General features: G+C 29.8%; 1 protein-coding gene across 6 annotated transcripts in view; it reads left to right on the top strand.

Annotated features, from left to right (window-relative positions):
• The first annotated feature begins 342 nt into the window (after nt 1-342).
• The window catches only part of LOC143234046 (uncharacterized), a 31,893-nt gene continuing 17,800 nt past the window's right edge, over nt 343-14,435 (top strand). Inside the window, exons 1-12 of one of the 6 annotated variants that reach the window (XM_076471071.1) lie at nt 343-475; nt 1,981-2,366; nt 5,547-5,634; nt 6,303-6,453; nt 6,994-7,143; nt 7,491-7,668; nt 8,322-8,529; nt 10,010-10,137; nt 11,165-11,229; nt 11,990-12,180; nt 12,497-12,697; nt 13,526-13,994. In XM_076471071.1, the coding sequence (XP_076327186.1) occupies nt 5,572-5,634; nt 6,303-6,453; nt 6,994-7,143; nt 7,491-7,668; nt 8,322-8,529; nt 10,010-10,137; nt 11,165-11,229; nt 11,990-12,180; nt 12,497-12,697; nt 13,526-13,994 (1,804 nt within the window). In that variant the 5' untranslated portion in view covers nt 343-475; nt 1,981-2,366; nt 5,547-5,571. Of the gene's footprint in view, nt 476-1,980; nt 2,367-4,741; nt 5,082-5,546; nt 5,635-6,302; nt 6,454-6,993; nt 7,144-7,490; nt 7,669-8,321; nt 8,530-10,009; nt 10,138-11,164; nt 11,230-11,989; nt 12,181-12,496; nt 12,698-13,525; nt 13,995-14,435 lie in introns of those variants that run through there. The other 5 variants (XM_076471073.1, XM_076471072.1, XM_076471070.1 and 2 more) reach the window with 5 other exon arrangements.

Raw genomic sequence — 14,435 nt, 5'->3', positions numbered from 1 at the left:
AAAATATGATGCTTATCGCCAAAGTTGCTTTCTACGACTCATACTACCTCGTAAAATAAAATGTAATAAATTAGTGTTTTGAAACTGTGAAAGGAACATGTTACTAAATTATATTAGAAAATTCACTGCATGGTTTGTACTCGATTTCTTAGTAATATTTGTTTATTTTTTTCTTTCTATACAATATTTTTTTTAATTTATTAAACACCCACATATCCGAAAGGATTCATGGAAAACAACATAAAATTTTGCGCTAAACTTTTATATAACCAATGTGAACTAAATTATATCTTGTTATAATTTCTATAATAGGGTAGTCAGATGGCTTCTTCATCAAACTTTCACTTCACAAAGAGCATGCACATCGTACTTGACGAACGAATATGAAGACGTGTAAAGTATATTTTAAATTTCCGCAAGACGAGGGTTACGAAACGATTGTTGCTATTTCGTGTTTGACTACGTTGAAAAGGAGGTAATTTACATTCATTGAGAAGAAATTTTGGCCTTAAAAATTTAAGATAGAGTAATTTGTATCATACTAAGTTATGAAACTGATATTAGTAGTGTAACCCTAATGTAACCCAACGATAATCGTAAGTGTTGTGTTGGAACTTAGGAAACGCACTTATCAAGCAATTTCTGTTAATGTTACTCGTGTTAGTATCAGTAAAGAACATAGTAGTAAAGTCGCGATATTGCATAATAGCAATATACCTCTTTTAAATTGAAACATTAATTGTATTCGTGTTATTGATTAAAACATTAAGTAAATAAGTTAAAGCAACCAATATGTTAATAGCATGTTACAAATGAGTTGTGATTGTTACGAAGTTCCGTTTTGAAAGCTTTCGAATTTATAATAATTTATATATATACTTAAGGTTAAAAATGAATATCTTGTGGCAGTGAAAGTTACGGCGTACACACGTTTTCAAGGGTGCTGACGAAGCGAAAAAATGAAGTTATACAGACTCAATATGGAAGACAAATTTAAACTTTGATTTCGGGATCTAACAATAACAAAATCAAAATCGTGTGACTTAATTTTTGTTAGGTTAGGAAAACTTAAAGTTCAGTAAGAAACGTTCTTAAAAACAGATAAATTTCAAACTAGTATGATTATACTATAAATTAATAATACAGTTAATAATGAAAGACAGCACCGTGATATTTCTGTACAAGTTTCCTTTGCGCCTTTTCCATGACCACAATGTCAATGTCAGAATATTTAGGCCAAAAAGTGAAATATGCTACAAATACCAAATACAACACTACGAGCATCAATATAAATTCTTCCCTTCAAAGTATTCTTACAGGTCTGTGTTTAGTTCTTTCTAAAAATGACAAAGTTTAATGCCATAGCTTCATTAAACATTTAAAATGATTAGTATTGATTTCGATACAGTGTTGCAGTTTTAACAGAGTTTCATGAGTTAATTCGTAATACTTGTAGGCTAAGATGTATTTTTTATGTAAATATTCCTGTTAGCGTTACTGTTGAACACAAAACAGCACCATGCTGTGCTCACAGTGGGTGTTGAAACTGTGTACAGCTTCTTAGCATTCAGTCTGACTTGCTTCTGAGCGACTAGGAAGCGGGTCAATTAATACAATTAAACCACTTCTAGTGAACTCTTAAGAATAAAAATAAACGCATTTGTATTTCATACGAAAATTCCATTGTTTGGAATTCGTATTAAAAACTACTTGCCTACTTGCTTCTGCACTACTTATGAATTAAAAGCACATGGTCAAGGATTTGGTATAACAAAATTCACAAGATAAAAATAATCGCAAGTCATGACCCACTATTTGTATCAAGTGTATTGTATTGTATTGAAATGTATAAAGTGTAGGATTAAACTCGTCAGAACTTTATATAAAACTTAAAGCACATAGATTTTTAAAAGAGTGAATAACAAAACCATATTTTTATTACTGAACATGATACAAGATGACCAAAACATTATATTTCAGGGTTCATTGGGTGACCCATCGTTTTCTTCTGGACTTTAAAATGTACCGAAATTGTTTCTAGAAGCTTCTCTGCGAATGTTACCAATGAGATTGGTATCCTGTCGATATTTGAAGCAACCATGAAGATGGCCATCGCAGTGTTTGTTCGCCAGGGATTAAGCCATGTGTCAGTAGACATTAATCCCTGACAAATTTTGTGAATTTAGGCTTCTTAATTGTTGAGCTGTTGATCATGTCTTTGTTTTTAATATCTGTGTGACGTACCTCCCACGTGGCCAGAACCAATGCAATCACAGTGATATTTCACATTTGTATTCGTATCTGACTGTGTGAATTGTACTTCTGATCATAAATTCAGAACAATAAATTGCTTGCAGCTATCCAAGGTATGGATATGTTTAGATTTATCGGTAATTTATAAGAAAGGAAAAGAAAAAGGCTGTGGAATTTGTAAAATTGCAGTTTTTAATTTTTCATATAATTCAAAACTCACTTTAATAATATTCAAAGCTGTAAATGTTACTTGTAAACTAAGTTATAGATGCTCTTATGAATTTATTTTTTGTTAAGAAAAATATGTGTAAAGTGCCAGAAAATAAGTTTAGGTGAAAATATGAAAACTATTATTATGAACCACAATATTCGTTTATATAGGTATCGCAAGGAATTGTACAAAATCGTAAAAGCACATTTTAATAGTAAAGAATTGGTCCAAACAACAGTTTGTGATGCTTGTTATTGTTATTTTTACCAACCACAAGAGAAACGGTTAGGTATATTCAACCCAAACATTTTGTAGAATACTAATTGAGATACTGCATAGGCCGTAGGGGTATTAAAATGTCGATTTGTTTCTTCTGTATTTTATATACGTCAAAACACAACCAACTGATTGTAGTGTAAACCATGTTACCATTGTCCCGTGAAGTTAGCTTACTTACATATATCTAGTATTCCTTTAAAAAGTTTAAAGGTGAAACAAGAATTACCAGTGAATAATACATGAATGTTAAATGACTAAGATTTTGATACTCTGCGTTATACACTATACAATCGGTGTTTTAAAGGAGCCACCCACTATATTATGAAAAGAAAATCAATATCCGTATTCAGTTGAATTACATACATTTATAGAATAAGTACTTTAAATACACGAAGGTTTATTTAAAGTGATGCTCTAGACGTATATGCTTTATTTGAAAAGGCCATGCTTTTGTACCAGTAATTTTCTTTGTCCTTAGAGGGGACTGGTCTTAATATAGGCATATACCTGTCCATTGCTATGCATTATGTATAGAGAATTTAGCAACACGAAATTACAAATGCTTATTATATTATTAAACAAATATCCTGCTGTAGCGTAACATTTTACTTCTGGAACTAATGCGATCAAATCGCGAGTAGCTACAGTAAATCATCGTGAATCGTATCACCTAACTACTAGCTATGTCTATTATTATTACCCCCCGCTAGTACAGCGGTATGTCTCCGGATTTACAACGCTAAAATCAGGGGTTCCATTCCCCTCGGTGGGCTGAGCAGATAGCCTTTGTGGCTTTGCTAAGAGAAAAACACAAACACCCTATTATTATTACAATGTATAAAATTAATTGCCTTGTTAAGTAATCCTTTGCTCAAAGTTGAGTATAAAAAGAAAGCCAGCAAAGAGGATAAATAAAAAAATTGTGAATTTTAAATGGCTATCGTAAATAAAGTAAGCCTAGATAACAGCATGGAGCCAAAACAGGGATTTGTATTTTTTCAGTAAATAAAGTCCACACAACCTCCAACCTTGTATCTGTACCTTCTTTAGGATCCCCATTTGCGGATTTTTACGTTCCCATATTTTTATTATTTTAATAAATGGTAACTTGTTTAGTTTGTCAGTGAAATAAACCGTATCATAAAGTTATTCATCAAATATTCATGTAATTTTGTTGGATTGTATAATTTTATGTTAATACTAATTGAAATATTGAGTTCATCAGATTTTGATTCAATATGTTTAAGATAGGTTCATTGGTGTCATTTCTAGTGTAATATTTAATATAGTTTTATTCTACGCATTCGTTGTTATGCACGAAAACAGAAAAGTAGACAGATTTCACTGACTTTATTTCACGTTGATTTTATGGAGAGTAATTATTGTTAAGGTTAGAAACAAAGAGTGTGTGTTGTTGTTTTTTTCTATCGCGGGGAATAGAAACAAAGAAAAATAAAACCCAGCAACAATTGAATATATAGTGACAATAGTTTTTTAATCGTTATTGATTGTCGTTTTTAAATGTTTCAATTAACAGAGTGTTGTCTGTGAATTTGGATAACTTAAAGGCTGTTTTTTGTTGGTTTTTTGTCAATGATAAACAATGGATTGTTTTTGGAATTTCGCACAAAGCTACTCGAGGGCTATCTGTGCTAGCCGTCCCTAATTTTGCAGTGTAAGACTAGAAGGAAGGCAGCTAGTCCTCACCACCCACCGCCAACTCTTGGGCTACTCTTTTATCAACGAATAGTGGGATTGACGGTAACATTATACGCCCCCACGGCTGGGAGGGCGAGCATGTTTAGCGCGACGCGGGCGCGAACCCGCGACCCTCGGATTACGAGTCGCACGCCTTACGCGCTTGGCCATGCCAGGCCTATAAACAATGGAATATACACATTTGTGTGAAATAAACTTCACTGCTGTTGACTTCGTGTTTACGTTCTTGAATTAATAAGTGGATCGATAATATCTTTTCATTGCTCTTCAATATAATACATATAACATTCTATTCGTGGCAAAATGCCAGATTTGTTATGCAGCTTGTATATTTTTCCTGATGAGAAGGTTGAGACCTAGGCCTATGCGATAGACCGAACAAGTTACCTGGAGCAGTGCTCAACTGCACTTGCGCATTAGAATTGGTATCGAGGGGAGTAAACAAATCCTTCACGCGTATAAACGTCTGGAGGACTGGCTGATAATGCAAATATTAACTGCGTATGGTATGATAACCCTGCTGTTTCCTCTATAAAATACGACATTATTAGAACACTTTCAAATGTTTGGTTATAATTGTACGTTTGACATGAAGAAGAATTCCATGTTAAAATTTAAGGTAATCATGCTGGAAATTACTGACTGAAGATTTAAATTATATATATATATATATATACAGCGTGTTCGAAAAGTCACTGTGCAGTTTTGTAATCATATTTTATTCAGTCTATTTCAAACCAGTAACTGATAGCGGTGTTTAGAAACAAATTAAGAAGGATTCAAGCCTGTATTGATGCCAACGGGGGTCACTTTAAACATTGTTTATAAATGTCATTCATATTTACCTCCTGTATTCTATATTGAAACATGTCTGTTAATAAATATATTAGTGCACAGTGACTTTCCGAACTCCCTGTATTATTTGTTTTTATTTTATAATAAGTTGAAATGCCTTCGTGTTTAGCAAAATTAAAGTCAAAGTTTTTATATTTTATAATACTGTTACTTATTTATTTTTTCAACGAGATTTCCCATTTTAATGCCAACACTGAAACATTTTATAATCAGACGCTATTTATTCAAGGTGTTGTGGTAGTGTCCTCAAAGAAATGAAATGTACTGCTGCGGCTCTATCCAGCTCTTTGGTTAAATTTGACACTATGATTCAGAAGGTGAGTTTTCAGATGTCGATTTTTAGTTTAATGAGTTGTCATATCACAGCTGAAGACTTTATTTAAGTTTTGAAGTTTAATACCATAAAAAGGTGATAAACACTTTTGATATAAAGTATTTATAATAATGAACATTACTTACCAAACAGTTATTTGTTATGAACATAAACATTTTGTCCAAATTTCGTGAGCTTGACAAAATGACGTGCAAGTGGGGCACTCTTCTGTATTAGGTTATATCGTACATTTGATAGATAACCTAAATGCACTTGTGTAACTAACCTAAATGTATTTGTGTGTAACTGATATTGTGGTTACCTACATTAATTTTTCAGAGAAGTTCAACTTTTGTAAGTTTACAATGTGTTCAGAAAAAGACCCTGGTGTCTGTGCACATGCTCAAAGATATTTGAAATTTAACTCCAGAATAACATTAGCATTAAGATACGTGTAATAATGGAATTGATTAAGCTAGTTATGAAACTTAAGTGCATCATGGTACATACATGTACATGTGTGTTTCTAATGTATGGGTGGATGATTTTTGGCATTATCCAAAATTAAATAGTTTTAAAGTAGACTTGGGACTTTATATCGTGAAAAAAGGTTCCTTTATGGTACTGAGTATTTGTTCTTAAAATAACGTTTCAAGTGTACTTATAACTTAGGGCCTTGAAGAGAATAAAGAAGAAAAATTAGGAAGTTTGCTGCATTTAGTGAAAGCTTGCTTCATCGAAAGTACCTTAATAGTCCAGCCAAAAGCATTTGATATCCTCCTAACCAAGTTAACGAGAATTTATGATTTTATCAAGGAGAGAGGTAATTACTTGTATTATCAGTTATGTTTTGTTTTTGTACAAAAGTTATTGAATACAGATACAAATGCAGATTTTTACTAACATGATGAGTCTTTCTCTCAGTTATTCAATGATTTGTACAAATGAGTAGCCCAAAGAGGAATGAAAATATTTTTTGTTTTGTAAAATGTACCATAAAATAACATGCTATATATTCATATCCCATACTTGAAACTTTGCGATTAATTGTTAAAATAGTGAAAAAAAAAATTAAAAATAAACCTGTTGGATTGCACAGAAAAATTATATTATTTTGATGAGTCACTCCTCTGCTGAAAGTATTATATTTCTTTTCATTAATGTCATATATGAAGCTCTGTGTTAATATTTTACTTGTATTATGCATTGAAATAACTTTGATAAGAATTTTTTTAGTCATGATGTGTCACTAGAAAAAATAGAGCTTATAATTTCATAATACTTGTACAATCATTTGTGTAGTATGAATCCCATGTAATTGATATTCAATGGTTTTTGTTGTTTTTCTATCTACACAATACAGCTGTGAACCAGATAGAAACTGGTGATGCTCCATGGAAGACTGAATGTGATGTGGTAGCTGCCACAATGATAGTGGATATATTTCTAGGAGAATTGCCGTACCCAGTTATACCTGAGGAAATTTGTCCAGCTTATGTTAATACAGTTAAAGGTAGCATAATGTTAATCTTTCTAATATGAAAAACTTTTGGTGGTACATTAGGATTGAATGGAATTTATTACTACTGTTTTATTAAAGTTTTGAGATATTTCATGTGTAAGAAGCATCTAATCTCATCAGTAAATAAAACTACATCAGTATTATAGTTACTCTGTTTTATTACTAAATGACTTTTTAAGGAGTATTTTATTATTTTGTTACAATGGTATTGTTCTTGTAGATACAACTTTGTTACAAACAATTTATTTTGTGATGTGATGGTTGCATCATTATTTAACTATATACTTTGCTAACAGAATGGTTGAATAAAATATGATGTTTTTTTGATTTTTTACTAGATATACTGAGAGACAAGAAAGGCTGTGTTTTGAAGTTAAAATGTCTAATGGAAAAATTGCCATTAGAAAACTTTAACACTTTGAAATTTATCGTTCAGTTCATTGTTAACTTGAATCAACAAAACAGTGGAAACAGACAAACTACAATCATGGAATTTTTGGGAGTGGAAATATTCAGGTAGGAAATAGTAGTTTAGATTCAGTAAAAAAAGACAAAAACATGCACATGTATATTATACTTTATGATAAAACATTTCACTTTGTTGTATTTCAAAATGTAAGTACAACAGTTTTATTATTTAACATGGACAATTACTAAATAAAAAAAACAAGTTAATTTCTTTGTTTTTTTCTAATATTGTTTTACAGAGAACTTTATTATAGTTTTTGGTTGTTTGTATGTCATTAAAAAGTATCCTAGTATGTAAAGTATTTTAAGCAAGTGATAAACAGTATTGGTGTAAAAGAGAATGAAATCTCTCTATTTTCAATTTTTTGAATAAATGGTTATTTCCTCTTATGAAATGCCTCTAATTTATTTGAACTTAGTAATAAACTATGAAGTTCTGTTCCTTTTCTATGAAATTGCTTTATTATTATAGGGGCTTAGAAGTATGAAAGGTCTGTTCTTTAAAAGACTTGCTGGAAGTATAGTACAATAGGCTTAGTTTGACTTCAGGTTTTAGTAACTGGTGTAACCAAAATTTTCTTTTGATGTTATATTATACTGTAATTACAATTCTGAATTATCTGTTTAGATAGTAAAGTTGAAACTAGCCAAATGGTTTCAGATAGTCTTGACAAGAATTTTTTTTTTTTATATATATATAGATTGGTTGATGAAGTGGCCAACCATAGAAAACATTTTGTTTGTAATCTGTTAATGGAGCTTTTTGTCTGTGATTATAATGCCATTTTTGAAAGAGGTTCTGAACTGTCATTAGCAAATAAATCCTTAAGAAGAAGGATACATGGTGATGAGAATGGTTTGGATACAAATCTAGATGCTGCGGTAACATCATATTCTGGTGAATCTGTGGTATGTTTTTGTAAATGAATAATATCTGTTAAGAAGTTTATAACTAAGGAATATTTTTGATAAGCTAAAACAGTTGTGAATAATTTCCTTGGGTTATGAAAAAAATGCACCCTTTCTTCTCATACTTTTTGTATATGAAAATAATGAAATGATTTAATTTTTTGTTGTTATAACACTCAGTTTGAAGGTAATAAATATCATTAATTTCTGATCATGCAAAGAAAGCTCCCTTACATGAACAAAATGAAAAACTAGCTCAGTATAATGAATATAACTAATTTAATATACAGCTCTCATTTATAATGATTAGAATCTATTGGTTTATCATTTGGGTCCATTTGCTGTTAATGATAGATTTGGCCATAATCCCAATAATATCTAATGAGGTTTAGTCAGTTTTGTGAGACCTAGATTAGTTGTAAACTCATATTATATAAAAAATGCAAAGTAATTTTTGTCATAAAAATTATACTTATATATATATATATATATACATTTTATTTGAAACATTAATGAAACTAATGTTAACAAATAAACAAATCTTAAAAAAGCAATATTTATGATTTTCTGTCCTATGAAAGTAAACATCATTATAGCTTGTATAATTATTATATTGTTTCAATGTTTGATGTTTGTGGTAATAAGTTAATACTTTTAAAACAAATTAGAAGCTTTTTAAAAAATTTGCTTGAATTTGTTAACCAGTAATTAAATTTTTATTCCCTTCAAATATGGCATTTTTGCTGATTTATTGTTAATGCTAAAACATATGGAATTTACTTTATAATTATAAAATATTTTTTACTATCTAACTGGTATTTTTACAGACTTATTCTAAAATTTGCAAATGTTCTTATGCAGTTTAATATGGGTGAAGTGGAATAGAATTTCTCTTCCGCTAATAGCTTAGCAGTAAGTTTTAGGGCTTAGAACACTAAAATACAAAGTTAAATTCCTTTGGTGAACACAGCACAGACATCATACTAAGTAGTTTTGTATCCAAGCAAACAAATAATAATTAATTGAATATATATCTAATATGATATATTTTGTCAGGTCTTTGAATCTGAAGTATTGAATGAAACTAAGAGGTTGAGGATCCTTATGAGATTTATAAATACTTTTGTCTTTATTATTGCTGGGAACATTTGTTTCTTCAGTAAGGAATCCTCATTGACGTGAATCCTAAAACACATGAATAATAATCTTGAACTTTTCAGTTAATCCCACTAATTATTAGTGAAGGCCTGTATGTGTATTGCGTTGAACGTGAGCGATTACACCAATGTTTTGAAGTCAGTTCTTTATACTAACTGTTTGTATATGGGTAAAACATAAAATTACTTGAAATAATCTGTGAACCCCATTGGGAGTAAATTATATTAAAAAAAGGCCAGTAGTTGAAGGTGTAATGTTTTCACTTGCAGTAGTTACATATTATAAGATGCCTGGAAAAATATGATTTATGCTTCTTTCTTAGGGGAATTTGCATCCAGTAGAAGTTGGTCCTTCAGTCAGTCTTGAGCCATTGTCCATTATCATTCCTCCATTGGACAAGTGTGATACTGATGCTGTATTATCAAAAGTTCCAATACTTCTCATTGAGTCGTAAGTTGTTTTCTAAGATTTAGTTAACTAAGAACTAGTTTCATTTGAAAGGTGATAACGTAGTTTATAGATCTTTTTGCTACAGCATCAGTAAATAAATTAATAATTTAAGTTTCTAATTTTTGTATTTTACAGCAGATAAAGAAATTTGGGTTTTGTAACATTACACTTATAGTGTTATCAATTAATGACTAAGCTTCAAAGTGCAAAAAACTGTCACTGTTCCTAACAAAGTACTTTTAAACAAAATATTAATGGCATTGAAATCAAAGTATTTATTTCCAGTCTACTTGGATTTGTTTTCAGACATAGTATCATGTGGTTTTAAAAAGCCTTTATTGAAGACAGATCTTTTCTTTTTGCACTGCAACAGAATACCAAAGATTAAAACTCTATCCAAACCTGACTCGATATTGCTCGATATATATAAATTTATATGTATTATATCAGTTGACTTAATTAATTAAAAAAATTTATGTCGCTTACGAACATAAACTACTTGATACATGTGTCTGAAGTAAAATTAATAGTGCAAACTTCAAAGTTAAGTTGGTTTTGTACAAAAAAAAAGGTAAGAGGAATTAATTTTTGGTGAAAACAATTACTGATGCACCACCAGGAGTATGAATTCTTGTAACTTGATATGGCAAGTTTGTGGTAAAATGCGAAGTTTTTGATGTTAGCCTATTGAACATAAATAAATAAATTGAATTAATTTTTTGTTTTAAAGTCCATGTTATGAATGAGTACTGTGACCTTGAATTATGAGATGATATATTTGTACAATGGTGCTATCAGAAAAGTACTGAATTTGTGGTAACTGCTTGTTTGTTTTGATAGATCTGTAGTGATATTTTTCTGTACTTAGAAAATAAGAAGAAAACTACAATAAATGTGTTTATCTGAAATGATGAGTGCAAAAAGTAAATTTGCTGGTGTTGCCACCTGTTTGTTTTATCACATAAAATGATAAGAATGTAACTGTTACAACTTATATCTGATCTTAACAAGAGAATGTTACTTTCAGTAGACTTGAACAGGAGCAGTTATTGCCATTAAATCACTATCATGAGACAGCCATTTCTCAACAATGTAAGTGAGATCTATATGAAAATAGATCATGATTTATAGAACAGATATTTCAACAACTGTGCTGTTGATGAAATTTAAGTAATTACTGTAATATTATTTATTGAATTATTATCAACATTTCTTGGTAATGAGTATGAAAATGACATTTTATGATTAAGTTCTGTTACAAAAACATAAACTCTTATTCTATTGAATAGAGTTAATGAAAATAGTGTTAACATGTGTGCATTTGTACAAAAGACAGGAATGTTTGTTTATTCATTGAATTGAACTTATAAAAAAAAAAAAAAGTGTTTTTAATACTGTTGAATATAAGTTATCAATTTGTATACTCTGTATATTTCAAGTTTAAAAGTTTGTTAGATGCAACAAATTTATTTATTGTAGTTTCAAACAAATGTAGATTTTTTTTTGTTACTTGGTATTTTTTGTTCTTGAGCGAGCAGTCATATAAAGTGAAGGTTTACATATCTTACCAAATTTTACTTATCTTTGACTCAGCCCTAATAGTAATTTAGGCTTGGAATCAGTTAAGACCATTATCTTTATTTTTTTAAATGCAATGCAATTGGAAAAAGAAATAAGATAACCTGTACTTCACTCAAACTAACATGCCTTAATTTAGTTATGTGGTAAGAAAATGTATCAAACCTAAGAATTTGGGCTTTAAAATTTTGAAAAGGATCAACTGTAACGTTTGTAGTAATTATTAACCATGGACTGTTAAAATACCACAAGTTTTATTGTTTTTCAACTTCAGCTTTACTCTGTCATGGTAGAAAAGATAACAAGTGTAAACCTTCAAGAGAAAATTCTTTGTGGACTCAGTCATGCTGTATAGATCCAGAATCAGATCACAGTGGCACAATATGGGAGACTTACTGTTTCTCTTTAAATGGCAGCCAAGATGCAGTAACACTTCCAGATGCATCATTCAAAGAAAACAGAGGAGCAAGTGTTCTTATATGTTTAATTATTTTTTAGTTATTTGTGTCACATGATTTTGAGTATTTTTTTAATGTTGTTATGATTTTGTATAAACAATTGTGTAATGTCAGTCAATTTGCTTTTATTGTTTAACTTAATCATAATGATACTAGTTTTTCTGTAATCAAGTTTCAATTATTATACTGTGAAATAGCTCTGATAGTTTTCTTTTGGAAGGATAGACAAGTAATAAGGCTTGAAACTATACACACACAATTCATTTTTAAATAAAAATAAATGAATTTTCAAGTTAATTCTTCAATATTTGTAAATATTGCAGATGAAAAAGTGGTTGGACCATCTTCAATTTAAACCAGTAGCAGAACTGAGTCCCTATTCTCCAGTAGCCAAATGTCAAGAATTTGATTCTTTTCCAGATTCTGGACATTTTAAGAATCTTCATTCTCTGAAATTTCAAAATCAGTTAGATTCTCCTTTATCAGTGCTTGAAAATTGTGAATTCCTAGAAGAACAGTTTAATGTAGGTTTGAGGGAATGAGTGATTAATCCTAACAATAAATATAGCTTAAGATAAGTTTTTTATGTTTGGATAATTGAAATTTGTGTGAAACTCACTATGGAAGATATAATTTTATTCATCTTTCTGTACCTTTAAGATTTTCCAGTGTTTTAGTTTTTTAAACTAGTTGTACAAGTGTGTGTAATAAAATTTAAAATATTAACATTGCGAATGATTAAAATTTACACCACTATACTGTATTTTTGTGTGTCACTAATTTTAATGCATTGAATAATTTGATAAATTAAAAAATAAACAAATACTGTTGGATTTTTTGTATTGGGAAGAGTTTAATGGTTGCTTTCCTCATCTACTAAGTGAAAATGTGTTTGAGGAAGAAATCAATTCTGTATTCATTTAAGTTGAAACAGGTGCAGAAAATGTTCTGGACACTAAGCTGCACTTGACACAACTTCTATAGGCTTCATGGAAAATTGGTGTAAACAATAATCTGAATTGTACTTTTATTTATTATTATTATTATTATAAGTGTTAGGTTAAATGTAGTATTTACTTTTCATTTTCATAAAATGATGTTTGAGTGTTCTAACAAAACATCAATGTTGTATGTTGTGAAAGTGTATTAAATGTTTGTTTTAAATGAACATTTTGAGAAAGCATTTTGAAGATTTTTCTGTACTGAACCTTGATAATTATAATATTTAGAGCTTAAAACGAAAATGTCTATTTTTTTTTTTTATAAGTATTCTTTTACATTTTCATGAGTGTTATACAAGTGTATTTAATTCTAGATTTTTCTTATAGTCCAAACTTTTGTTGTCTTTCAAGAGTATCTATATTGGGGATAATATCAAGGATAAACAAGAGAATCTTATAGAAGAAACTTTTGAAAGTGAGGTGGACCCTGATATTGAAGAAGAGATTTCCTTCTTTGACAATTTACTACTAAATACTTCAAATGACATTGTGACAAAATATAAAGAAAATATTGACACTGATAAAGAAAATTGTGAAAGCAAAAAACATTTTCTTACTGAGAGATATCACATGTCAAGTAAAAAGTGTAAAGATGATTTTGACTGGCATATTCAGTGTGGGAATCATTTCACTTTGTATCATCAAGGTGTGGATAAAGCTTCTGTTCTTCATTCTGTTAGTAAGTGTTCTTATCCATTGTTAGAACTACATCCCACTGGAAATGAGGAGATAAATCGCAGCAGTGAAGAAGATGCGAGTAATGAAAACAGTATTGCTGTTTTTGACTTCACGTTCTCACATGATCATGAAGATTTTCATGGTATATTATATTAATATGATTCTGAAAATTAATGTTAAAAGGATTTTTCATAATCTGTTTTATCAACTCTTGTGATTAGAAAAATTGTTTATTATGGGTGTAGTTGCATTTAGTTTTACAGTTTAGTTTTTTATTCTATGTAAAAGGTTTGACTTGCTCCAAGATTTTCTTGAATCTTATTGTAGCATTCAACAAAGAACTGCATTATTAAAAATATTTAAAATACTGATGTTAATTACTCAAAATAATATTGTCAGCAGTTTTGTTTTTTTCTGGAATAAAGATAATACATGAAGGAAAAAGGCGACCAATGTAAGAGTGTTACAAAAGTCGAAATATTGTTATGAAATTGGAAAAAGTTGTTAGTATAGTTTGTAGAAATTTCCTCAATTTTCCCAAAAAATGAATATTAATGTATTTTTGAATAATTGTATTATGTTT

The sequence above is a fragment of the Tachypleus tridentatus genome, chromosome 12, assembly GCF_004210375.1.
Source record: "Tachypleus tridentatus isolate NWPU-2018 chromosome 12, ASM421037v1, whole genome shotgun sequence".
NCBI lineage: Eukaryota > Metazoa > Arthropoda > Merostomata > Xiphosura > Limulidae > Tachypleus > Tachypleus tridentatus.
This window is presented reverse-complemented; position numbering and strand designations above follow the sequence as displayed.